The following is a 22,781-nucleotide window of genomic DNA, read 5'->3' on the forward strand; positions in this document are numbered from 1 at the left end:
AGGTACAACGCACAAAGATACATGATCAACATGGAGACAGAGACACAAAGGGTTAATGTCCTCGTCTACGGTCTAGGAGCGTAAGTTTATCTCGAATATATTCTTTATTGAAACTCACAACCCCAGGATCGGCTCCTTCTACGCCTTCATCCTGCACCGCACCCACCGCGTCCGCCTAACAGTCGTCGCTCGATCAAACTACGAAGCTGTCGTCAAGAATGTAAGCATCTCGCACCTCTGAAAGTTAACACTAATGATATTAGGGCATCTACATCGACAGCGCCAACCACGGCCAGCACCGTTTCCATCCTGACCTAGGTAGGCTGCCTCATCGTTATCACAAAGTCTCGTCTAACCTCACTGTAGCGGTAAAATCACCCTCTGAAGTCACGCATCCATACCACTACGTCATCTGCGCGAACAAGGCTATCGATCAAGACGCCGTAGCCGCGCAATTGGCCCCAGCCGTGGATAACAACACCACGTTCGTGATCATTCAGAACGGAGTGGGGAATGAGGAGCCCTTTCGGCGGGCGTTTCCCGCGTGCTCGATACTTACTTGCGTGGTATGCCCAGACCACCCTTCACTTTGTAATAGTCGTAGCTGCTGTTGCTGTTATTGCTGACTGGCGTGGTTAGACGTGGGTAGGCGCAACGCAGACCTCACCCGGCGTGATTACGCACATCAAATCCGAGGATCTGCAAATTGGGCTGTTCCCGAATCCTTCAGTTGAAGCCTCGGTTGAGAACTCCCGTTTAGAAGAGTTCACGTCGTTCCTGACGGCCGGGGGAACCAAGTTCCAGGTTGTGGGGGATATGCAGCTCCCCCGGTGGGAAAAGGTCGTGTGGAATGCAGCGTGGAACTCCATTACTGCGTTGACGATGGTGAATACGCAGACGTGGTTGACTTCATCTGTGGAGGCGACGCCGTTGACGAGGCGTCTGATGGGGGAGGTTATTGCTGTGGCGAGGGGGTGCGGTGTTAACCTTGACGAGGGGCTAGTGGATAGGTTGATGGACAAGATCAATGCGTTGCCCGGGATTGGGAGTAGTATGCAGGTGGACTGTCGGAATGAGCGGCCGATGGAGATTGAGGTTATTTTGGGGGTTCCGTTGCGGAGGGCGAAGGAATTGGGGATTGATACCCCGGTGCTGGAGACGTTGACTTGTTTGCTACGGGCTGTGGACGGGCGGTTTCGTTGATCTTGAGCAGCAGAGAACGGAGGGTGATGTCCAGGGGCAGAATTCGCTGTTTCCGCAGTTTGATCTGGTACAGGAAGATTTTGTTTTATCAGAGCCGCATGAGAGTCATTTAGGGATGCAGGCGTGTGCTAATAGCCGGGTTTTGGCCCCGGAGGCCGGGGCTGAGTTGGTCAAGGCCCTTTGCGAGACGGTGGAGATGTTTGCCAGTAAGCTGGATATGGCCCTGTCTCGGCCCCTCTAGTCTTAGTATCTTTTTTATCCAGAAATCTAGATTGCCTGCTACTCTGGTTAAAAGAATTATTCTATCGTCGTCTTGGTCCTGGACAAATTACTAGATTCATAACTGGAGACAGTCTTGAGATTTGACAATATCCAAGCTGACAACCAGGTGTCCTCTGCTCGCAATTAGGGGACCCTTTCGAAAGTAAAGCTCTGTAAGGTTGCAGTAAGAAAGCAAATTAGGGGAATTAGAAAAGCCCCGCACTAATACGCCACCACAGAACTGCCCATTTGTGCGGCGCCAATCCTAGTCGGGGTGGAGATGAAGCTATCCACAAAGGTACCATATAACTCAGCACAAACTGAAAATGCAATAGACTTTTAAGGGACGCCAATCATTTTCAAATCACGGCAGTTGACGTAAATTAGAGTCATTAGCAAAACTAGACACATCAAACCAGCGTCTGGCTAAACCTCCATGGCCCAATTGTGAGTTATTATCATCAGGACAAAGGATCGCCAGTGCCCTGCCAAGAAGAAGGCGTGTTTGAGAATATCTCCACCTGCATTTCTGAAACACGATCCATCGAATATCGCTGAAAGCTTCAATGAGAATTGACCAAAACATGCAGTGGTTATGGGCCCTTGCCTTGTTGGCCCTCCTGCTTTATTTCCACCAGCCATTCAGCGCAGGCGCTTAACGAGGGCGTTATCCTAAGCGCTCTACTCTACAAGATTGCAAGACCCTTGGCCGACCCTTCATCATTGATTCAATGTTACATTGTCTCTGTGGCTTTGAAAGTATTTAAACAAGATGAGAGCCGATCACATTGATCATTGATGCAAGTTTTTCGTTCTCACTTCATTCTCATCTGCTTGACGCAGTTGTCATTCCTTTTACCCACTTATTCATTCCTTTGATCAAAATGTATAGAAATTTCCTGCTTGCAGTGCTGGCACTGCTTTCTGCATCTGCTCATGCTCATACCACCTTCACGACCCTCTACGTCGATGGCGAGAACCAAGGCGATGGAGTGTGTGTTCGAATGAACCGTAACCCAAGCAAAGCGAGCTTTCCCATTGAGCCTCTCTCCAGCAAGGACATTGCTTGCGGTAAGTCCTCCAATACCATGGCTTTGAGTTTCAAGTCTAACAAACATAGGCTACGATGGCGAAAAAGCCGTCGCGCGCGTCTGCCCCGCCAAAGCCTCCTCAACCCTCACCTTCGAATTCCGCGAATACGCCGACGGCTCGCGCCCGGGCTCCATCGATGGAAGCCACAAGGGCCCCTGCGCCGTGTACATGAAGAAAGTCGACGACGCGACGGCTGACAACAACGCTGCCGGCGACGGGTGGTTCAAGATCTGGCAGTCGGACTATGATGCAACTTCCGGCAAATGGTGCACCGAGAAGATGATCGAGAATAACGGGCATATCTCCGTGCAGATCCCGGCTGATATCGAGGGTGGATACTACCTTGTGCGGCCGGAGTTGCTGGCTCTGCATGCCGCGCAGGATAACCCGCCCGATCCGCAGTTCTATGTCGGCTGTGCGCAGGTGTTTGTGCAGTCGACTGGCACGGCTAAGCCTGCGACGGTGAACATTGGCGAGGGGACGTACGATCTCAGTCTGCCGGGTATGACATATAACATCTACAAGACGCCGCTAGAGCTGCCGTACCCTATGTATGGGCCGCCGGTGTATCAGGCGGGTAAGACTGCGTCTGCCAGTCCTACCCCTGCCAATACTGCTTCTGGCAGTTCAGCGTCTGCCAATGCTGGATCCGGCAAGTCTGATTCTGCATCTGCCACTGCTGAGCCTGCCCCGGCTGCGTCCGGCAACACTGGATCTGAGACGTCTGCCGATACTGAGCCGGTCAATACTACGCCTGCCAATGCTGCATCCACCGACACCGAATCCGAGAAAACAGAATCAACCCCCGCCAACGTCTGCAAGAACAAGACCAAGAAGAACAAAAAGAAGAAGAAGCGTGCGATGCTCGTCCAGAACAAAGGCCTCAAGCCAGAAGGCTGTATCCTCGAACGAGACAACTGGTGTGGATTCGAGGTGCCCTCGTATACAGACGAGCAGGGCTGCTGGGCTGTAAGTTCCTTCTCTTTCCCCCTTCATTTCTTCAAAGAACTAAACTGACAAAATAGTCATCCAAAAACTGCTGGGACCAAGCCGACGTATGCTGGAACACCGCGCTCCCGACCGGCTCAGCACACTGCCAGATCTGGTCCGACAAATGCACGGCGCTCGACGCATCGTGCAGCAACAAGGTATTTCCTGGTCCGCCGAATGCAGGCCAGGATCTCACTCCGAAGCCGGCTTCCTTGGTGGGGTCTATCAAGGTATTTGCGCGGGGTGTTCGGTCGCATATTAAGAGGAGGAGACATGCTCATGTTTAGACTTCGGCGTGAAATTTGGATGTCAATCGTGCTATGACCGTGCATATCTAGGAGAACTCCATCAACTGGCGTATATATAGACGAATTCCCATGGGAAACTGATATTCGCTGTATAAAGTTCAAATTTCTGCAAATTCACTTCAGATCCCAATCTAACTAACAGTAACCGTTCAGGAAATCTAACAACTAAGGCTATATTACTTTGTCTGCGGAAGTGGTGTCCTCTGATCAATGTCTACAGGCGGTGTCTCTGTGCCAAATTCGGAGTGCAGTTCTTGTACTTATACCTGCTGTTTTGATGATGGAGGATGTCTGCGAGGGAAAAAGCGTGGATATCTTCTGTCTGGTAAAAACAATCGTCCAAGCCCAGGGCCGTAAAAGGTGAAGGCACAGGTTGATCAACTTGATCTTACTAAATGGCTATAGATCATGTATATATAAAAAGCGACTGCATTCAATTGACTTTGAATCCCCCCGGACACAGACGTTGGAAGACCCCCTGACGGTCATATTTCTTCGCAGTCCGCCTCAAAAATGCTTGTATTTTATCCCCATAGCTCGCTATAGGATCCTGCCAGGGCGCAGCATGGTTGAGGTCAATATAAGGATTATAGGCGCAAGCTGCCTTTGCGGCGCTGATGATATTGTTCGAAAGCTTCTCGGCCGCTGCACTGACAATGGGATACTCCTGCGAATGGTTGAATGTGGCCGATAACAGTGCCAGGACGAGACCTTGCTGGGGTACATTCAATCCCAAGACATTTCCGCCTTTGATAGCACTTTGGCATGCTATGGCGGGGACGATGGGTTCAATGCTAATGGTCCACTGGATGCTGGGGATAGCCGACACGTCGGCGGTGCTCGCATTCCATATGTCAAAGACTTGCCTCAGCAGGTCAAGGTTGTTCTCAAACGTGACTGCGAATGTGAGTTGTCTACCTCTGTTAGAAAGTGGCTACTGCTGTCAATGTGATTGCTTACTGGCGAGAGTTCGGAGACAGCGAACCTCCCTCGGCTGCGAGAGCTTCAAGTGTCATTACTTTCGTGCTGGCCATCATTTGAGGCTGGATCGAGGTGAATGGTCTGAAAGGCGCGGGGTTCTCTTCTGGACTGGCATAGGCTAATAGGTTGGTGAGTATAGGACCCGTGGCTGGGGTGAATGCGAAGTTGTGAATGAGCCCGGCCTTGACATCGTAGTTGGGATCGGATGTGAAGCGATAGAACGCGTCCAGCTGTTGGTCAAGTGTGCTCACTGGGTAGTAAATGTCTCCTGCCCATACCTGGCCTAAAGGAAAGGTCCTGAAGACAAAGTTGGTTACAATACCGAAATTGTTTGCCCCTCCTTTCAGAGCAAGCCAAAGATCGTGCTCATTGTCCTTCGTCGCGTTGACAATCCTGCCATTCGCGAGGACCACCTGAAACTCGACGACGTTGTCGCAGGCAAAACCAGCTTCTGTAGCAAAGTAGCCGAAGCCGCCTAGCCTGTCAGAAAGGATCAATTCATGTTGGCGATAGGCTTACCACCCAAAGTAGTCCCTCCGACCCCCACAGGACTATCTCTTCCTCCTGGTACAGACACTCCGATCCTGTCTAGGGCTGCGTACACACCTCCCCATCGCTGTCCAGGCCCGACCGACACGAGGCTTCGGTCTGCGGAGGGAAGAATCCAGTTCAAAGCACTGAGGTCAATAGTCACGCCGTCTTGAATGTTCGCAATCCCGGCAATTGCTCCATGCCCGCCACTGCGCACAGCAAACTTGCAGGCGTTGGGAACAAGAACCCGCAGCGCTTTGGAAACGTCCTCAGCGGAAGTTGCAGAAAGAACACATGAAGGACTTATCAGCTGCTCTTGCTGAGACCAGTATGAATCCACGGAGGTTTCATATGCCGTGCTATTTGGATATAGTACCCTTGAGCCTAAAATACTCGTCAAAGCCTGACACTGCGAGAGTCAGTAATGGTTTTGCTAAGGAGGAAAGTCGCCTACACATGTAGCTGTTGCAAGTGCAAACGAGGGTAGAACGGAGATAGCGAATAGAATGCTACCAACATCCATCCTGACTAGTAGGCCACGAGGAGGCCACGAGGATGACACCCTTGTGTAGCGGCGGAGGGGAGCTGCAGTTTAAGAGAGGGGGAAAGGCTTGAGGAAATCCGAGTCAGGCGCATGAACCGCCAACAAACAACGACAGGAAATAAGTATAATAAATGACTCCTGATGATTCCTAGTCTGATCCTGTCGGACTTCTTGCTTCATCTTCTTTATCTCTTTTTACTTTTTTCTCGTATTCATTTCTTTGTCCTCCGATACTAACCTAGCCTTGCAGGATGGAAATCAACCAGCTACCCATGGTCAGGGACAATGCTACCAATCCAGTCATCGATCCTACTTCTTCCATGGGAATCTGTGTATGTCTGATTCTCTGACTCTCAGACCCTCTATCCACTGCAATTACTGACGACTGACACAACAGTGCCTCGCTCTATCCACCGTCCTCGGCGATAAAGTCTCATTTCCCCCCACCAATCGCTACAAATCATGCATAGACGCCTATTTCTCACAACAAAACTCTAACCTCCAGCCACTGTGCATCGTCTCCCCCACCACAGTAGAAGAAGTCTCTACCGCTATTACCACCATCACAAAGAGCGACTGCCAATTCGCCATCCGCTCCGGCGGCCACACCAGCTTTGGCGGCGCATGCAACATCGCCAACGGCATCACCATTGACCTGCGCGCGCTCAGTTCCATCACCCTCAGCAATGGTCGCACCACAGTGTCGGTTGGCGTGGGCGCATCCTGGGGCGACGTTTACGCGTTCCTCGACCCGCTAGGTCTCTCCGTAGCAGGCGGACGAGCCGCACAGGTCGGCGTGGGCGGGCTCACCATCGGCGGGGGGATCTCCTACTTCTCGCCGCGGTACGGCTGGACCTGCGACACGGTAACCAATTTTGAGGTGGTGCTCGCGGACGGGACAGTCGTGCAGGCGAACGAGAACGAAAATCCCGACCTCCTTGTGGCACTCCGCGGCGGGGCGGCCAACTTTGGTATCATTACAAGGGTGGATTTCCGTGCGTTTGAGCAGGGGCCTATCTGGGGCGGGACTGTGTACTGTGCTCTTGACACGATTGACGAGCAGCTGCGCGCATTTGCGGATCTGAATTCGGCGAAGGGGTATGATGAGTATGCGTCGCTGATTACCAGTTTTGGGTTCGCGAAGGGAAAGGGTGCGGCGGTGGTTAATAGTGTTGTGTATACCAAGGCTGAGGAGCGGCCGGCTGCCTTTGAGCCGATTATGAAGATTCCGTCAATGTTCAGTACGGTGCGGCTGAGGAGCATGCACGAGATGTCGCTAGAGCAGGGCTCGTTTGCGCCGAACGGGAAGAGGTATGCAATCTGTCCGTAATTACATGCAGGGAGCACTGACAATGTAGACAACTGTCTGCCGTGACGACGCATGCTTCGACCGTTCCCATGCTCAACGCAACGTATCTACGGTGGAGTACTAGTTTGACGGCCATCGAGGATGTCCCTGGCATTGTGTGGTCCATCTCGTTGGAGCCGCTGCCTCCCGCGATCTATGCTCGGGGGTCTACTATGAATTCTATGGGTCTGTCGCAGGCTTCTGGCGCCCTGGTTGTCACCCTCCTCAGTGCTACGTGGGAGGACGAGGCGGACGATGGTAAAGTTGAGCAAGCCGCGCGCGCACTGTTTGCTGGGATCGAAGAGGACGCACGCAAGTTGGATGCCCACGAGCCATACGTTTATCTGAACTACGCGGCCGAGTGGCAGGATCCGATAGCTTCCTACGGCAAGAAGAGTGTCGAGAAGCTGCAGCAAGTGAGCCAGGCCGTGGATCCAAAGGGGATCTTCAAGAACAAGATGCCTGGTGGTTTCAAAATTCCTACGAGTAGCTAGTGTATCCTGATGAACAGTCAACTCTTCACACTCTTCTCCAGTTCATCCAATCCCTGCCCATTGCTCATCATGCGATCCTAACCCGTTAGCTCGACACATCTCAGGGAAGTAAACTCATAACTCACCAACAACCAGGACGGACACCAGCGCGACAGAATCCTAACTGCAGCACTATTGGGTCCCTTCCAAACCAAACCCCCGCTGCCGCTGCCTTTGGCCCCCAAAACATCCTCTACAATCGACTCTGCAAACTCCTCAACCGAGCACCCCTTTGGCCCCGCCTGACCCGTTGCCCACTGCAATATGACATCCCTGATGGCTGCATAGCGCGAGCCCGCTGGCATAACCACCCGTGGCTCATTATCATGGAACGAGGTGCTGACGGTGCCCACCATCAGGCAAACAACGGCGACGCCCAAGGGGGCCAATTCCAATCTAAGCGTCTCCGAGATCTGCATGACGGCCGCTTTGGATGACGAATATACCCCTGCACGATGCCAGTTAACCCATTAACCCCAACACGAAGCCTGCATCCGAAAGCAACAGAAGAGAAGAGGAGATGAGAAGAGGGGAGGGGAATACCAATCCAAGGCGTATTCACCACGGCCCCCACACTGCTAAGATTAACCACCCTCCCCCGATTGGCAACGAGCAGGTCCGAGAATCCCTGTATCATCCGTACCACACCCCACACATTCGTCTCGTAGACTTGCTTCGCGTGTTCCAGGTCCGCGTCCAGCAGGGGGACGGTATACCCCGCTCCGGCGTTATTGACCAGCACATCCAGCCCGTGGCCCTGCTCCTGCACGGCGTGAACGGCGGCGGCGATGGAGGCCGGAGATGTCACGTCGAGCTGCAGGAGGGTGACGTTGGAGAGGGTGGTCAGCGGGGAGGGGATTTTAGCGGGTGAGCGGGCGGTGGCGAAGATGTGGTGGCCTCGTTTGGCGAGAGAGAGGGCGAGCGCTGCGCCGATGCTGTTGGCTGAGCAGCCGGTTATGAGGATGGTTTTGGGCATTGTCTGTTGGATATCCTGTTTCAGGTTGGAATGAGATTGAGATTTGGATTGACAATGGATTCTGTCTACGACGGGGAGATGTTGTTTATGTGATTGCCTAACGATACAGACAGGGGTCTATTATTATTCACTATTATTGTGCTACGGTAAGATAGGAGGTTCATGGCAAGGATCTCTCTAATCTCCTGTTGTTCAATCTTGAGGATCCTACTGACAATCTCAAGAACGTCAAAGTATATCCAAAATGTTAACCTAAACTGTAACGATGCTTGGCTTCCAGCTATAGAGTATAAACCGTGACGAAGAAAGAGACCTACAAGACCATAAGATGAGGGGAGCAGATCAGGCTGGGAAGATTGACGGTGACTCTCCGAGTCTTTGCCCAGTTTGGACTACTGCATCTTGTGATTCCTGTATCTGCAGCTAACCTCAGCCATCACTTCCTGCATCCTACCCAAGTGTCGCAAATAAATAACACGTTTCTATTTTAAATTACGACTATCGCTGCCTGTTTCCATGGAATCATGTCGGGATCTGCGGTAACTAAAGTAGTACGCGGGTTCTACTTGCTAGATTGTTGCCGTTGGCAGTAATATATCGAGAATCCTATCGGATTGACATCGTCGAAAGTCGGAGAAAGTGGACTACGACGCGAGGGGCCAAAATGGTAGACTGGACAGGAAATAACTGAAGGCTTGCAGGGAGGGGCCGTCTGTCTGTCTCGAGGCGACAGTCGAGAACAAGTCGAAAGCGTTATCTGAAGCATGTGAATGAATCATTGAACATCGAGTCTAATTGACGCGGATTATCATTACTATTAACAAAAGGTCTCAGACAATCTCCTTGTCTACTAATAACAACTGTGATATCATACAATGGAATACTCCCGAATCTCCTGCTCAATGTTGACCTCACGGGAGATACCGTTTCCCTGCGTTGGCAGCCTTTCCCCGCCTCCTCCTGCCTGTATCTTGGTGTTCGTTGCATAAGCAAAGTCCCTCAGCTCATGGTAATGTCCCGTCGTATCGTTCAGAAGATGCGATGGAGACGGTGGAGCCTTGACCATATGGTGGTCTACTGTCCCAACGACAGAGTGGCCCCCGCTAGAGCTTAGTCGTGACCGTAGAGTCTTGAGAAGGGCCGATTCGAGGACGTGACTTCTGAAAAAGGCCGCGAAGAATGGCATCGAACTAACGATGATGGCGACGTTGTTCTCGACGGTTCTGGTTTGTCATTTGTCAGCGAGGTCACAAAATGGCTTTCCTGAGCTAGCTTACACGCAGATGAAGAGCGCACTCTGAGTAAAGGTGGTGTCAGAGGTGGTTAGCAGCTGAATGCGAAACACGAGGGCGATAACGCTGGCGACGATTCCCCTGCAGTACTCAGTATTTTGTCATGTTTGTGGCGGGGTTTTACGTACATCATGGCGGTCGAAAAGATGATCAAGAGTTGCCATCGCTTCTTGCGAGGAAGTTGGAGTTTGGAGAGAAGCGGCAGTGGCAGGATGAAAATGTAGATGTCCAGAACCACGGAAAGGGCTCCCTGCACGATCCCCCAGTATATCAATTTCTCTGGTCGCTTGTTGACCAGCAAATCGTCCCATGTCTCTCCGATATGCGGTGCGGCGAAGTATGATTCCAGACCGACTCCCGGCCAGTATAGGAGGAAGGTGAAGAGCAGACCGAACCGGATGGCGTATTTCATCGCTTTCTGGATGGTGAAGATCTGTCGACATAGTAGGAAAATGGATGATTTCGCAAAGAAGATGACGGGTCCAAGGAGGGTGCCTTGCACGTAGAGAATCTAGGATTTGAATGGTAAGCACCCGAAGAGCAAGCAGCTAGGTATCGTCATGCCTTCAGGTATCTGGCCGTAAACCAGCAGACGGGTACATCCCACTGATGACGGGTGTATTTGAGCACTACACAGATCGTCAGTCTAATGCGACAAATCTTCTGAAGCAGAAACTGACTATCCAAAACCAAGCCACTGTAAGTCGCGGATAGCGCCAGCGCGATGACCACAAAGCCTATAGGCGCTCGTTAATCTCTTTCCGTGAAGCTATAGAATTGCTAGTTCGCAACCTACCGTCTGCCCAAGTAAGCTTGCGGAAATTTGTATACAGCCTCGCAGTTGTGAAGAGTGTCGCCCAAGCGAGCGTCACTGTTGTCACAGCGATGGTCTCAGCGGCCAAGTTCGGTGGGTTTACGAAGTTGGACGTCCGGCCTGGTGGAGGTTGAGCCGCTGGAATGGTGCATAGATCCGTTCCTGGTGGGAGGGAAGACATGATGCGAATACAGCATGGAAACTATCATGCTGTCTGGTGTGTCGAATAGTGAGTACAGAGTGAGGAGTTGAGTGTTACTTCAATCTAAATGCGCCTGTTGAGTCTATCGGGGCAGCCCGTTTGCTGCTCGCATTGCAGCCAGGCCAGTGTTGCCAGTGCACTGACATGCCAATATTTATTGCCTAAAGTAGCTTCCTCCCCGAACAAAGAGCTCGAGGTATTAGCTTTATAAGTAAATCTAAAATAGCTCTAGTTCCAAGTTCCGAGCATCATGTCACGGGTTATTCTTCGTTCTTTAAGTTGTGTGGATCAGTTATGCTTTGCGCTTATTCGAGGTCAACAAAGGATCGATAAGTGTATGACGCAGAGGATTTTGATGGTCAATCAGCTGTGAACAAAAACGATTTTCAAGGGAGAAACTCAAATCCTCTTTCTAAATTCATGAAAGTTAAAACTACTAGTGAGGAGTATATCTCGAATTATTGTCCCTGACTCCTCCTCTATACAGCCTACAGTAAAGGACGATAACGCGGATCACACTCACTACTTCACCAACAGCGTCAAATGAGCTTCCTTTGGAGGCAACGTGCAGCCAGCCTTACAGCCGATGAAGAAGTTGACAAGTGTGGGCTCCGAACTGACCCTCTCACTGGTGGCCTCCTATTCTGCAGCGTTAACTTTCAGGGGGGCCCTTACAAGGTATGACACTACATAGTCCATTCTAGACCGTCAATTGGTTTATTGATGGAACGTGCAGAGAATAAAGGCAGTGGGAAAAAAGCAAACTGAGACCTGAATGTCACCATCACCTAGGCTGTGGAGGTGGCTCAGATGTTGATCTGCTTTTAGCTGCGTCTACACTCTGCAGGATTGCCTATAGCCAACAGTTTAGCCAACCAAATCAAGCATCCTCCTTATCGTCATCACCATCATCCAGTCAACGCTTCTTCTTTTCTCCTGAACAGTACAACCGTCCCTTCGCGGGGTACTATGCTTGACCGCCACGTCCTCCACCGTTGGCTACCGGGATCTTCCAACCGACACTCCCATTTCTCGAGAATAGTCACCATAATCAACTTAAGGATTGTTGCGGCGTAAAACCTGCCGGGACTATGGATCATCAAGCATGTCAGCTTCAAGTATGTTTTACAATAATAACAATGAGGGGGTGTCTTAGAGTTCCCCTCACCAGGCCGTGTTTCCCAGCCCCCAAATTGGCCAGTCCACGCTAACATCTGTCATCGTCAGAGGGCTATTCTCGGGTACGTCCAGAGACACATCTCCCGCGCGTAGTTGCTTGTTTGCTCTGGCGAATCGAAACCCATCGAATGCTTGCGGATTCTGGTATCTGATCCGATCGCGCATCATCGCTCGTTGCGGGATACATACCCAATCACCCTCTGCGACTTCGAGTCCATCCGAGAACACGAATGGTGTCAGCGCTTTCCGTCGGACGGTAACTGCCTAAATCAGCAAGGGCTGCATGCACTATCATGCAGAAGGACTGCCAACACCCACTTGCATCCGAATTAGTGCAGCGAATCGATTCCCTCACAAAACTGTCGAGGAGCGGCATCTCAGCCACCCTCCTCCTGCACGAACCCGCGAGATATTGTTGGATCTCCGCTCGAAGCGGCTCAACATAGTCGCTATGCAGACAAAGATCTTCGATGGCGTATGTGGTGGTCTAAGTTACCGCTAAATGATTAGCCTTAAAAATTTTCCTCTTTGATCCGAAAGAACGGTTCTTCCTTGTTGAATGCGGCCTCACCATTGCCAGCTGGTGGACCGAGCCAAACCAGACGGCGATAATCTCACCAACCATCCTGGTCGTGGTCCATTGTATTTTCCGTGGCGACGTGTCAATCAGCCACTGCATGCAATCCATCTGCAGGCGGTTAGCCGAGCGACAGAATTGTCCCAAAGCTGAGTCCCACCGGAGCATCCTCTTGCATAGAGCTGGTCCAGTTGGCCCTCGTTGCTAACCGCTTCCCCACAACGGGCTCCAAATAGCGGAATAGTGTCCTAACGGCGTAGTGTTGTCGCGTCACTAGGTTCGCAACGGATCTTATTGTGGTCAGCCAAGTTTATTCAGTTGTTTTGTATCAAGTGCCCACCGTCGGAGGAAACCCGGAGTGATACGCAAAATTTCAGCGGCTAGGATGACGCTCTGCGGGAATTCCAACGCAGCCGCGGTGAACTCGGAATTCTGCGCTGCGACACAATAAGCCTGGCGGTGTCTGATAGACCAATGGTAGTCGTACCAAGTTCCTCCCCGAAGAAGGCAAAGCAGTTGACCTTGGTGACCGTTCGCTTGATCATAGAGAACAACCTGCACCGCACGAATCCTGCTGCAGTCAGATGGAATCAAGCATAACTGGGGCGGCCCCCACTTACCGTCGCTTCCAGGTGCAACAAGCTCGTCTGCAATGGCAGTCTCAACGGTCCTCTGTAACTCAGGCATTAGGATAGGCAGATGAGCCGTAAGCCTACTTCGCAAAGCACGGACAAAGCCGGTCCCTTCGACGCCTCGTTGGTCCTGCCACTCAAAGCCAAACATGGTGTGTTTTGGTTGTAAAATCTACATCCTGTGTTACTCTCTGCTTCAACAGGGCCAGGGGACATACCTCTTTAGCTACAGCATGTAGTGACAGGTTTTGAAGCGGCGCGTTGACTAGCTCCGCGATATGCTCGTTCGACGTAACCAACAAGTGATCATTCGAGGGAGTAGATATCTGAAAGGGCTTCCCCTCTGCCTGTTTCAGTCAGAACGTATCATTGCCTAACGAGGAACGATCACACACTGCAATGTACGCCTTGTCAATGATTTCTGGTCCCCGGGCCAGATACCACAGGCCGCGGATGCGGCTGAGACAGAATATCAGGAAGGTCACGAGAATCTCAAGCATAACGGCTATAGTCAATTGGTGTCATTGAGATGTAATGCTCAACAAACCGGATAACAAGACCAGAGGTTATTATATACCAACAGGTCAGACCAATTCGGCCCATCTTGACATGGCTCGGCACGGACTTGTACGTACGTCTAGGCGGATATATGACATGGATTTGGCGCTTGCCAACACCAACAGCAATATGCACGAATTTGACTGGCTAGGAAAGATTTGCACTTATGTACTCGCTTCCAGTAGCGAGTACATAAACCGAGTCGCATCCGTTACGTCTTCCTTGACCGGATTGTCGCCTCCAACTCACCATGCTTTCTGACGCAGTTTCTGCAGCTATCGACTGGACCAGTCAAGAGATTTCCTGGGTTAATCAGGAGTATCCATCTGTGACGATAGCTGTTATCTCTGCTTGTGTTTTGGTCCTATGGAGAATATGGCGGTTTACCGTATTGCCTTCGTATTATCCTAACGATCCGAAGGAACTACCATACTGGATTCCTTGTAGGTTATCCACCCTAGCCTTGAATCTTAAACTAATGAAGTCTAGTCCTGGGTGCGTATTTCTTGTGAGTCTCCGGTTACGCACTTGTTAATTTGCACAGGACATGGGGCGGCATTCTTCAGCAATTCCAATGCCCTTCTATCCAGAGCAAGGTGCGTCGTGTGATTCGCCGCTAAGACTTCGTAGCTCACCAAGTACCTAGAGATTACTACAACAACATCCAAGATCCGTTCGCTCTTACCATTGCTAATTCTGTCATCTACGTCATCACTAAACCCCAAGATGTCGCTGAAGCGTACCGCAACACCGACACTCTCTCCTTCAACGAGTTTGTGCAAGCGATGATGCGCGCCTGCGGGAACACCGAGTCGTGCGTAAAGACAATGTACAGGCCTCTGTCCAAGGACAAGCCCGGGTTCCCCAATCCGCATGGCAAACCGCTGGCGACGCTGGCGCGCCAGATGCACATCCACCAGTTGTATCCGGGGGATAATCTGGACTTCTTGGAGCAGCAGTTCCTGGACTGGGTAGAGCCTCGCCTGACATTGGACGCGCTCAAGCGGGAATGTCCGTATGCAATCCAGAGTGATCTTCCGACGGCTAAGAAAAATGACGGGATCGTCCTGCCGTTGATGCAGTGGTGCTCTGATTATTTCACTCGGGCCGGCCAGCGGGCGTATTTTGGGCCGGCGTTGGATGGAATTGATCCCAAGCTGCCGCAGACGTTTATTGTTTTTGACGAGCTGAGCTGGCAGGTTCTGTATCAGTATCCTGATTTTCTGGCGGGGGAGATGAAATCCGCGCGCAATGCAATCCAGCGGGCATTGAAGAAGTATCTCCAACTGCCTCAGGAGACGAGGCAGGGGGATGCATGGTTCACAAAGGCGATGGAGAATGAGATGCGCGCGCTGGGAATCAGCGAGGATGACATCGCGACGATGCTAGTCACAATATACTGGGGGTATGATTCTCCTTGTTTGACTTGCGATTGCATACCGGAAGCTGACAGCTTAGGATCAACACCAACACGCGTAAAGCAGCGTTCTGGTTACTCACCTACATCCTCCACTACGGCCCTGAGCGCTACGTCGACATCATCCGCCAAGAGACGCTCCCTGCCTTCTCGCCTGACAAGTCAATCCCCGACCTGGACTACCTACACGACAACTGCCCTCACCTCGACGCCATGTGGAACGAAACGATCCGTCTCTCCGCGTACTCTGCGTCTGTGCGCTTCGTTACGTCCGACACCATCATCGGCGGCAAGATCCTGCGCAAGGGAAACAGACTGATGATCCCCTACCGGCAACTGCACTTTGACGAGAGCATCTTCGGCGTGGACTATCCCGTAGAGGAGTTCCGACACGAGCGGTTCATGCAGAAGGGCCGGAATCTGACCCGGAGCGACAACTGGCGGCCGTTCGGGGGTGGGACAACGCAGTGTCCTGGTCGATATGTCGCCAAGCGGTTTGTGTTGTTGTTTGTTGCGATGCTCTTGCGGCGGTTTGATGTGGAGCTGGTGACGAAAAGGATCCCCGCAGCTGAGGAGGGGAAGCCTGTGCTGGGGATTATGTCAATTAAGGATGGGGAGGATGTGTTGGTGAGAGTGAGACCGAGAGTGATCTAGTGTGTATGTCGTCATCTCAAAGTTGTATGAACTAGAGGAAGATATCTTCTCAATGAAGCAGCAGGTTGCGTGCGCAATCAGTCTTAGTCGTTGAAAGCTACACATTCGAATAGTGACAGCTCGGCATCTCCATTCCGATATACTCTCCATGCCAAAATATGTTTCACCTCGGCGTGATCTGTCACCTGTCCTCGGCCTCGTCAGCTCAGCCATCTCCCAAATGGCATTTTAGAGAACTCATCAATTTCGAGTCATGATCCTATCTGGTCTAGACTTGATCAATAATCCAAGTTGACTTATCACCAGTAGAGAGGTCCGATTCCGCCCCTCCGCCAAACATCTCCGTTTCAGGAAATTTGATTCACCCTGCGACAGCCATATCAGCCACGCTGAACTCAACCCTGAATTACGAGTCATGCTGCTTCAGATTCGCCGATCGATCCAACGAGGTGATCAGATCAGCCCTGTCAATTGAGTTTACCGGTCATGCTAGTAGCTAGACCCACACAGGGCTGCGCCGGTTGATGCCGAGGTGTTGCAGGATGAAACACGGGGACCACCTGGGCTTGCTCGACTCATTTTTGAGGCTTCACAGCACACCTTCCTTTACAACAGTGTTGGAAGTGCGAACTAACAATCGAGTTCCGATAAGCAGCGAGAATAATGATGCCTTTCAAGCTCAGATGGATTTTCTAGGTCCTGACCTCGCTGAGGATATGATTACGGCGCGGTATGAAATCAACCATGGCACGAATCTTCGCGAAGAAATCTGTTCCTGTCGCACGATTGATTCAAATCTTCGGCATTGAGCCCTCGGTATTTGAACGATAACGGCGATCTCAAACCCAAGCAATCGCCGAGACGAGTCCCTCTCGCAGTGCTATCCAAAACCGTCGATCGAACGTGACCTGTGCATCGAATCGAATCTCAAACATGAAAAACATGAAACTCCCCGGAACATCCAGAGATTCTCCGAAGATCTTCCGTACCTAAACTTCAGTCTACAGGTCACAGCCCTAATGACTACCTTCTTTCTAGATTCTGGGTACCCTGAATGCGATGAAACAGGGGCAGGCAGCGGGCATCCAGTTCACCGATGTCTGCGATGGAGGTCGGCATTTATCTTTTATCTTCCTCGGTTGAACTTAGAGAAATGCCGGTTTCAGAATGGAAGAGAAGAGGTATAAAGACGCTGGTCGCGTCGCTCTGAGTTGTGTTGGAGAGGAGCACAGCAGAGCAGGGCAGACAAGTTCACTCACTTCATCTCATCAGTCACTCTTTTCTACTAGAGCTGGCCTCTATCCATTCTTTTGAGACAAAATGAAGGCATCCGTCACCACCGTCGTTCTCCTCGCTGGGCTTGCCGCCGGTGCACCCACTAAAACCATTCACTCCGAGCTTGAGAAGCGTCAGTTCGGCACCGGCACCGGCACTGATGGACTGGGTGCTCTGGCCTCTATCTTCCCAATCCTAGGCGGGGGCGGCTCTTCCACCTCGTCCGGTCTTGGTGCTCTGGCCTCTATCTTCCCTATCCTAGGCGGTGGCGGCTCTTCCACCTCGTCTGGTCTTGGTGCTCTGGCCTCGCTCATCCCTGGTCTGGGCGGCTCCTCCTCGTCTGGAAGCGGCTTCAGTCTTCCGGGATTGTCCTTGCCCACGTCCATCCCCGGCCTGGGCAATCTAGGTAGCCTGGGTAGCTCCGGCTCCGGGTCCTCTGGCCTTTCGGGATTGAGCGGACTCGGCGGTCTCAGCGGTCTCAACGGGCTGAGCGCAAGCACCACCGACTCCAGCGCCGAGGCAAGCACCAGCGGTACCGCTGCCACCGGCTCCGATTCCAACTCGGGTGTCGCCCTCTCTGGCCTCCTCGGTGGTTAGTTTCCCCCGTTTCCCTTGCAGCAAACGCACTAGCTAAATAAACAGACCACATCGCTAAACGCGCCCTCCTAGGCTCCATCACCGAAAACGGCGTCAAAAACAAAGACGCCTGCCAACCTCTCACCTTCATCTTCGCCCGCGGCACCTCTGAACTAGGCAACATGGGCTCCATTGCCGGTCCCCCCGTGGCCACCAAGCTCCGCTCCCTCCTCAACAACAAGGTCGTCGTGCAAGGCGTCGACTACCCGGCCTCCATCGAGGGCAACGCCCTCCTCGGCGCGGCTGGCGGCCCCACAATGGCCAGCCTGGTGAAGCAGGCGCTGTCGCAGTGCCCCGATACCAAGGTCGTGGTGGGCGGATACTCGCAGGGCTCGATGGTCGTGCACAACGCGGCGAACTCGTTGGCCGAGGGCCAGATTGCCGCGGCCGTACTGTTTGGCGACCCATTCAAGAGTCAGGCTGTGGGCAAGGTGCCTAAGGCGGCTGTCAAGGAGTACTGTGCGGCTGGGGACCCGGTTTGTCTGAATGGGGCGAATGTGCTGGCGCATTTGAGCTACGGGGACGATGCGGCCGAGGCGGCGCAGTTTTTGGTTACGGCTTCGGGGGTCAAGGCTTAGTTCCTTGGCCTTAATGGATATGATTATGGATTATTGGTTCGATGATTCGCTCGTTGGTTCGAATGGGATGGATTGGTTGTTTGTCGCTCTTTGGCTGGCATGGCATGGCATGGCATGGCGCTGGCGCCTTAGATAGTTTCGATTCTCAAACGTTCTTGGTTATTGATATGGAATTTTCATTTCACGTACTGAATTCTATATAACGTCCTAGCTATATGTTGCCGAACATGAGTTCAAACTTCAAATTTTCAGCAGTGTCAGTTATAGTGCAAGTAAAAGCAGGGGGCTACAGCAGACTGAGTTGCGGCTTCGCTCCAGCGTCCGGCATGTCCTTGAATCTCACGTTGTTTTCCGCAGGTCTTTCCTGTCCTTCTGCGAAATCGGCGTCTAGATCCCTGAGGGGTTGCCGATCGTACCTCGCAAGAACATTCCCTTTGTACAATGGCAATGCGCAATGAAAAAAAGAAACGTGGCTGAACCTGGGGAATGAGGGGATGATCCCTTGATGTTGCAATTTGGAGTAAGTCCGATGGAGGTAACCATGCATGAGTCTGCTAGTGCTGACAGACTGGGATCATGTGAGAGTGAGACTCCATTTCTTAGGTATGCAATAGATTTTTTCTCAACCGATTCAGGCTAATAGGCTATCATAGCAGGTAAGTTGAGTACTAATAAAAAATTGACTAAGACAGACCAGACCAGACCAGACCAGACGTGGCTCAGGAACTGGAAGAATGAGCATGGACAAGCCGGCGCCATAGGACAAGACAGATAGGTTGGGGAAGCTGCAAAGTTTTGCATCCGAGCCTCTCCTGAACCAAATTCAATCGACTGGACATACCACCTGGCTGGCGAGTTCCTGAAGAAAAGGCTTGTCCACAGTTGTTGCATAACACCAAGCAGGGGAAGTAGGAACGTGGCAGATGATTGGCGGCTTGGAGCCAATAACGGGGTGCAGGGGCTGCAGGACAAAAATATTATTAACGTTGTAACTGTAGCAGCAGATTCCGTCTGTTATGTGACTATGGGGCTCTAGCCTCTAGCCCGCGTAGTTAAAAGTCAGGCCTAATCCCAATTAGGCTCTGACCGCATGGGCCCTACATATATGATATTGCTTATTCACAGTGGTTGGCTCCCTTGTAGTTTCGCCTGATGCTTGCCCGATGTTTGCAACTAATATAGCCTGTAGGAAATAGGATCAGCTTCATTTCTACTGAATTAGGAAAGTCGTATTGCGGCCAACATAACATACAGTCACATCTCATCTGGACCCTTTGGGCAAACACACCGGAGTTGATCCGTGTAGTATTGGTCTCTAGGCTCATAAGTAGCGGGACGGAGTTGGGTATATAAAGGGCTCTTCGTCTTCATCTTTCTTTCTTCTCTAACAAGTTCATCAAGCTCATCAAGCTCATTCTTATATATCAAACCAACCACAGAAACAGTCGCTTCGCCATCAAGATGCAGATTTCCTACGTTGCCATCTTCGCCCTTGTGGGGCTTGCAGCAGCAGCTCCCTCGCAGAGCAAGGTTGAGAAAAGGGATGAGAACTATGATGTCGGGGTAAGAAAGCACCCTTCTCCTCTCCATGATGAGTTGTTTGAGTGGTCTTCGTTTGCTAATAACTGGAGCAGGTGTGCAATGGCACTTCATGCTATGTCAACCTAGTCAACGTTGAATGCAATGTTGGATCTGTAAGTTCCCATTCCTGCATACTTGCAATAACCTCATAGGCACATAAACTAACCTTTATCTCCCCTCTAGTGTGTGGGTGCAGGAGGTGGCGATGGTGCACCGTGCCATGTTTTGAAGGGCTGGGGCAATGCTTATTGCCCTGTGAACTGTGACGCATATTACTGTCCTTGAACTTTCGGGGCTACACAGACGAGCCATGCAAGAGAGGACTTTGCCTGATAGTTATCAAATACAATCGTTTCAGAAAGTCAATCATATTGCAAGCAAAGGAATTACAATCCGAGCCAGGACAGAGCGTCATCTCGGGGTTGAGTTGCAGCAGCAGAGAATTATGTCTAGTAATCCCCCGTTGGCAGCCCTCCACGCGCAGGAACATGCTGGCCATGAAACCCAAAGCCCACCGGGCCGTTGAGATGCGCTCTACCCAGCTCGGACATATCCCGCGCATCCAGACAGAGCAAGTAGCTTTTCCGGGTTTTACCATCCAGCACAACACTCAGAAGGACACCATCATCCTCATTGGTGCCCGCAGGATCAGCGACAAAGATTGCTTCTCCTGGCGACTGTCCATGCTGTTTCCAGACGATAGTCTCTTTAGCCACGCTATCGTATTTCATGATGCCGTCGAAGAACGTCGATTCGTCGCGGTCAGTCATGGCATAGGTGTACCGATGCTTCTGCGTGACATATCTCGGGTTCAGGGTAGGCAGCTCAGGAGCGTAGCCCTTGCAGGCTGTCCAGTTGACTGATGCCTCTTTGACCTCTGATATTGGAGCCGAAGGAATGCCCGCAAGCCGGAAGCTGGTCAGCGCTGAACGACACCCATCCCGCTTGCCCTGGACAAATGCCTTTGCGCTGGGAGACGAAGAAAGCATGTTCTCGTAGTAGAATTTCTCGAGGATGCCGAGGTCATCGAACATGATCAGTTCGGCGACGATGTCCGTTTGGTTGGGGTCGTCAGCAGAAGGTTCCTGCCACGCATTGATGGTGTGGAAGCAGAAAAATGGCCGGCTTTGGTACGTCGCGAGGAGACCTCGGCTGCCCTTGCGGTCGACGACGTACCATGTTGCAGGCTTCGATGCGTTGAACGGTTGAATGGCTTCAATGAAAGAAGCTTTGATCTTTGCTGGCTCGATGTGCGAGTTCCACACACAGAGGATCACGTAGTCTTCAGTTATTAGCAGCGAATGCAGGTACGCCGGGGTTCCAGGAAACTGGGCTAGGATCGACGTGGTGCTCGTTGAAGCAGATACACAGAATATGCGGTAGATGGATCCTTCAGGGCCAAATGCTAGGTTAAAGTTATATACGTCCCCTGTGACTGGGTCGGATCTGGCATGAGCAGCCGACAATGGGCCGGTCAGATCGGGATGCAGGTCCTTTTGCGCAGCGAGTCCAATAGGCTCCAGAGTCTCCGGATCGATTTGCTTGTAGCTGCTGGCATCAGTCTTGGCATACAGAGTCTTGATTCCGGAATCTGTCGTCCAGCGGTCACCGGTCTCGTGACCAAGACCAGGCATGTTGACAGACAGCGTCACTCCAATGTTGTGAGAGGATGGTTCATTTGCCGGGGAATAAGATGCCTGCACTTTGTGGAAGACAGTCTTGCAAGGATCTCGCTTTTGACCAAAGCTGAGTTTCTCGAAGGAGCCGGTCATTCTCACTTCCTCGATCAACAAATCTGTCGAGAGACGGGAGTTGTAGAATACGCGTGTGGACGGGTGGGACTCATCTGGAGCCAAGATCTGGAACCGATGAGTCTGGCTGAAGCCGTCAAACCAGTGGGATATCTTGAACGTGTCTCCGTTCTCCGTGTTAACTGTATATTTCCCTGGACCCGTGCGGTAGAGTACACCCGCCGCGTACGCAGGGATCTGACCGGTCAAGGACAGTTCAACTGGCTGACGTTCCTCATAGTTGGCGTCGAACTAGAGAGTACCGGTCAGCAACCTTCGTCAGGCCTAAGTGTGCATTTCACTTACCCCTTCGTCGTTCGGCCAGTTATTGAAGTATTCTTTGACGCTGCTCATCTTGCGACAAAGGAATATTTCCTCCATGTGGTGATTTTTAAGGTTTGAGTCCGATGGAATACAGGCCCTCGGAGTCAAGCAACACCAGCCGTATCTCTCAGGGGAAATTTATACCTGCCCTGAGGATCGGGGCATGAAGTATCCGATCATGGACACAACGGCATACGCCCGCATTCACCAAACTGGGTTTACCATAGTGATGGTCAGCTGGCGACATTCACGCTGCTAGTCGTGGGGGATCCCGACGAATACGAGGCGAGTCCTTGGTGGAGGAATGGCGCATTCTGGCACAGCCACTCATAGAGATTTGATCTGTGGAATAGTAATCTCGATTTGAAGGGGTTATACATGATTTATCGTACCAGGTATTCTGGGCTATTTGGGTTTTGGAGTTCGGAGTCTGAGCATTAAAGCCACCTGTCTCCTGTTTGAGAAGCAAAGAGAATACAGTGCGGTCACACTTTTCACGTCGTTT

At 51.7% G+C, this 22,781-nt stretch overlaps 10 protein-coding genes across 10 annotated transcripts; 6 read left to right on the forward strand and 4 right to left on the reverse strand.

The window, feature by feature from the left end:
• Window positions 1-30: 30 nt before the first annotated feature.
• ALT_3647 (ketopantoate reductase family protein) lies at window positions 31-1,444 on the forward strand (the record flags this gene model as incomplete). The annotated part of the gene is made up of 6 exons (XM_089599612.1): window positions 31-80; window positions 127-220; window positions 264-318; window positions 367-566; window positions 640-1,149; window positions 1,214-1,444. 6 exons carry the CDS (start codon window positions 31-33, stop codon window positions 1,442-1,444), a joined length of 1,140 nt encoding a protein of 379 aa, XP_089455950.1.
• A 904-nt stretch (window positions 1,445-2,348) lies between these two features.
• ALT_3648 (lytic polysaccharide monooxygenase auxiliary activity family 9 protein) lies at window positions 2,349-3,833 on the forward strand (the record flags this gene model as incomplete). Its single annotated transcript, XM_033556426.2, has 3 exons — window positions 2,349-2,535; window positions 2,585-3,525; window positions 3,582-3,833. 3 exons carry the CDS (start codon window positions 2,349-2,351, stop codon window positions 3,831-3,833), a joined length of 1,380 nt encoding a protein of 459 aa, XP_033412317.2.
• A 454-nt stretch (window positions 3,834-4,287) lies between these two features.
• On the reverse strand, window positions 4,288-5,889 carry ALT_3649 (FAD-binding oxidoreductase; the record flags this gene model as incomplete). The annotated part of the gene is made up of 4 exons (XM_033556425.2): window positions 4,288-4,768; window positions 4,815-5,310; window positions 5,355-5,775; window positions 5,821-5,889. The coding sequence occupies 4 exons, from the start codon at window positions 5,887-5,889 to the stop codon at window positions 4,288-4,290; spliced, it is 1,467 nt and encodes a 488-aa protein (XP_033412316.2).
• Window positions 5,890-6,161: 272 nt separating this feature from the next.
• Window positions 6,162-7,752, forward strand: ALT_3650 (FAD-binding oxidoreductase; the record flags this gene model as incomplete). The annotated part of the gene is made up of 3 exons (XM_033556424.2): window positions 6,162-6,242; window positions 6,308-7,221; window positions 7,269-7,752. The coding sequence occupies 3 exons, from the start codon at window positions 6,162-6,164 to the stop codon at window positions 7,750-7,752; spliced, it is 1,479 nt and encodes a 492-aa protein (XP_033412315.2).
• Window positions 7,753-7,769: 17 nt separating this feature from the next.
• On the reverse strand, window positions 7,770-11,054 carry ALT_3651 (SDR family oxidoreductase; the record flags this gene model as incomplete). Its single annotated transcript, XM_089599613.1, has 8 exons — window positions 7,770-7,829; window positions 7,878-8,239; window positions 8,335-8,782; window positions 9,642-9,990; window positions 10,045-10,140; window positions 10,188-10,570; window positions 10,690-10,796; window positions 10,856-11,054. The coding sequence occupies 8 exons, from the start codon at window positions 11,052-11,054 to the stop codon at window positions 7,770-7,772; spliced, it is 2,004 nt and encodes a 667-aa protein (XP_089455951.1).
• Window positions 11,055-12,239: 1,185 nt separating this feature from the next.
• ALT_3652 (putative cytochrome P450) lies at window positions 12,240-13,963 on the reverse strand (the record flags this gene model as incomplete). Its single annotated transcript, XM_033556421.2, has 9 exons — window positions 12,240-12,514; window positions 12,573-12,741; window positions 12,826-12,942; window positions 12,992-13,121; window positions 13,172-13,268; window positions 13,319-13,402; window positions 13,452-13,635; window positions 13,682-13,810; window positions 13,859-13,963. 9 exons carry the CDS (start codon window positions 13,961-13,963, stop codon window positions 12,240-12,242), a joined length of 1,290 nt encoding a protein of 429 aa, XP_033412312.2.
• A 308-nt stretch (window positions 13,964-14,271) lies between these two features.
• Window positions 14,272-16,092, forward strand: ALT_3653 (cytochrome P450; the record flags this gene model as incomplete). Its single annotated transcript, XM_033556420.1, has 5 exons — window positions 14,272-14,464; window positions 14,511-14,516; window positions 14,566-14,617; window positions 14,668-15,426; window positions 15,480-16,092. The coding sequence occupies 5 exons, from the start codon at window positions 14,272-14,274 to the stop codon at window positions 16,090-16,092; spliced, it is 1,623 nt and encodes a 540-aa protein (XP_033412311.1).
• Window positions 16,093-17,412: 1,320 nt separating this feature from the next.
• On the forward strand, window positions 17,413-18,581 carry ALT_3654 (carbohydrate esterase family 5 protein; the record flags this gene model as incomplete). Its single annotated transcript, XM_033556419.2, has 2 exons — window positions 17,413-17,959; window positions 18,010-18,581. The coding sequence occupies 2 exons, from the start codon at window positions 17,413-17,415 to the stop codon at window positions 18,579-18,581; spliced, it is 1,119 nt and encodes a 372-aa protein (XP_033412310.1).
• A 1,461-nt stretch (window positions 18,582-20,042) lies between these two features.
• Window positions 20,043-20,447, forward strand: ALT_3655 (uncharacterized protein; the record flags this gene model as incomplete). The annotated part of the gene is made up of 3 exons (XM_033556418.1): window positions 20,043-20,144; window positions 20,216-20,275; window positions 20,346-20,447. 3 exons carry the CDS (start codon window positions 20,043-20,045, stop codon window positions 20,445-20,447), a joined length of 264 nt encoding a protein of 87 aa, XP_033412309.1.
• A 164-nt stretch (window positions 20,448-20,611) lies between these two features.
• Window positions 20,612-22,306, reverse strand: ALT_3656 (carotenoid oxygenase family protein; the record flags this gene model as incomplete). Its single annotated transcript, XM_089599614.1, has 2 exons — window positions 20,612-22,204; window positions 22,259-22,306. The coding sequence occupies 2 exons, from the start codon at window positions 22,304-22,306 to the stop codon at window positions 20,612-20,614; spliced, it is 1,641 nt and encodes a 546-aa protein (XP_089455952.1).
• Between the last annotated feature and the right edge of the window lie 475 nt (window positions 22,307-22,781).

This window comes from Aspergillus lentulus (assembly GCF_001445615.1).
Source record: "Aspergillus lentulus DNA, contig: Alt08, strain: IFM 54703, whole genome shotgun sequence".
Taxonomy (NCBI): Eukaryota; Fungi; Ascomycota; class Eurotiomycetes; order Eurotiales; family Aspergillaceae; genus Aspergillus; species Aspergillus lentulus.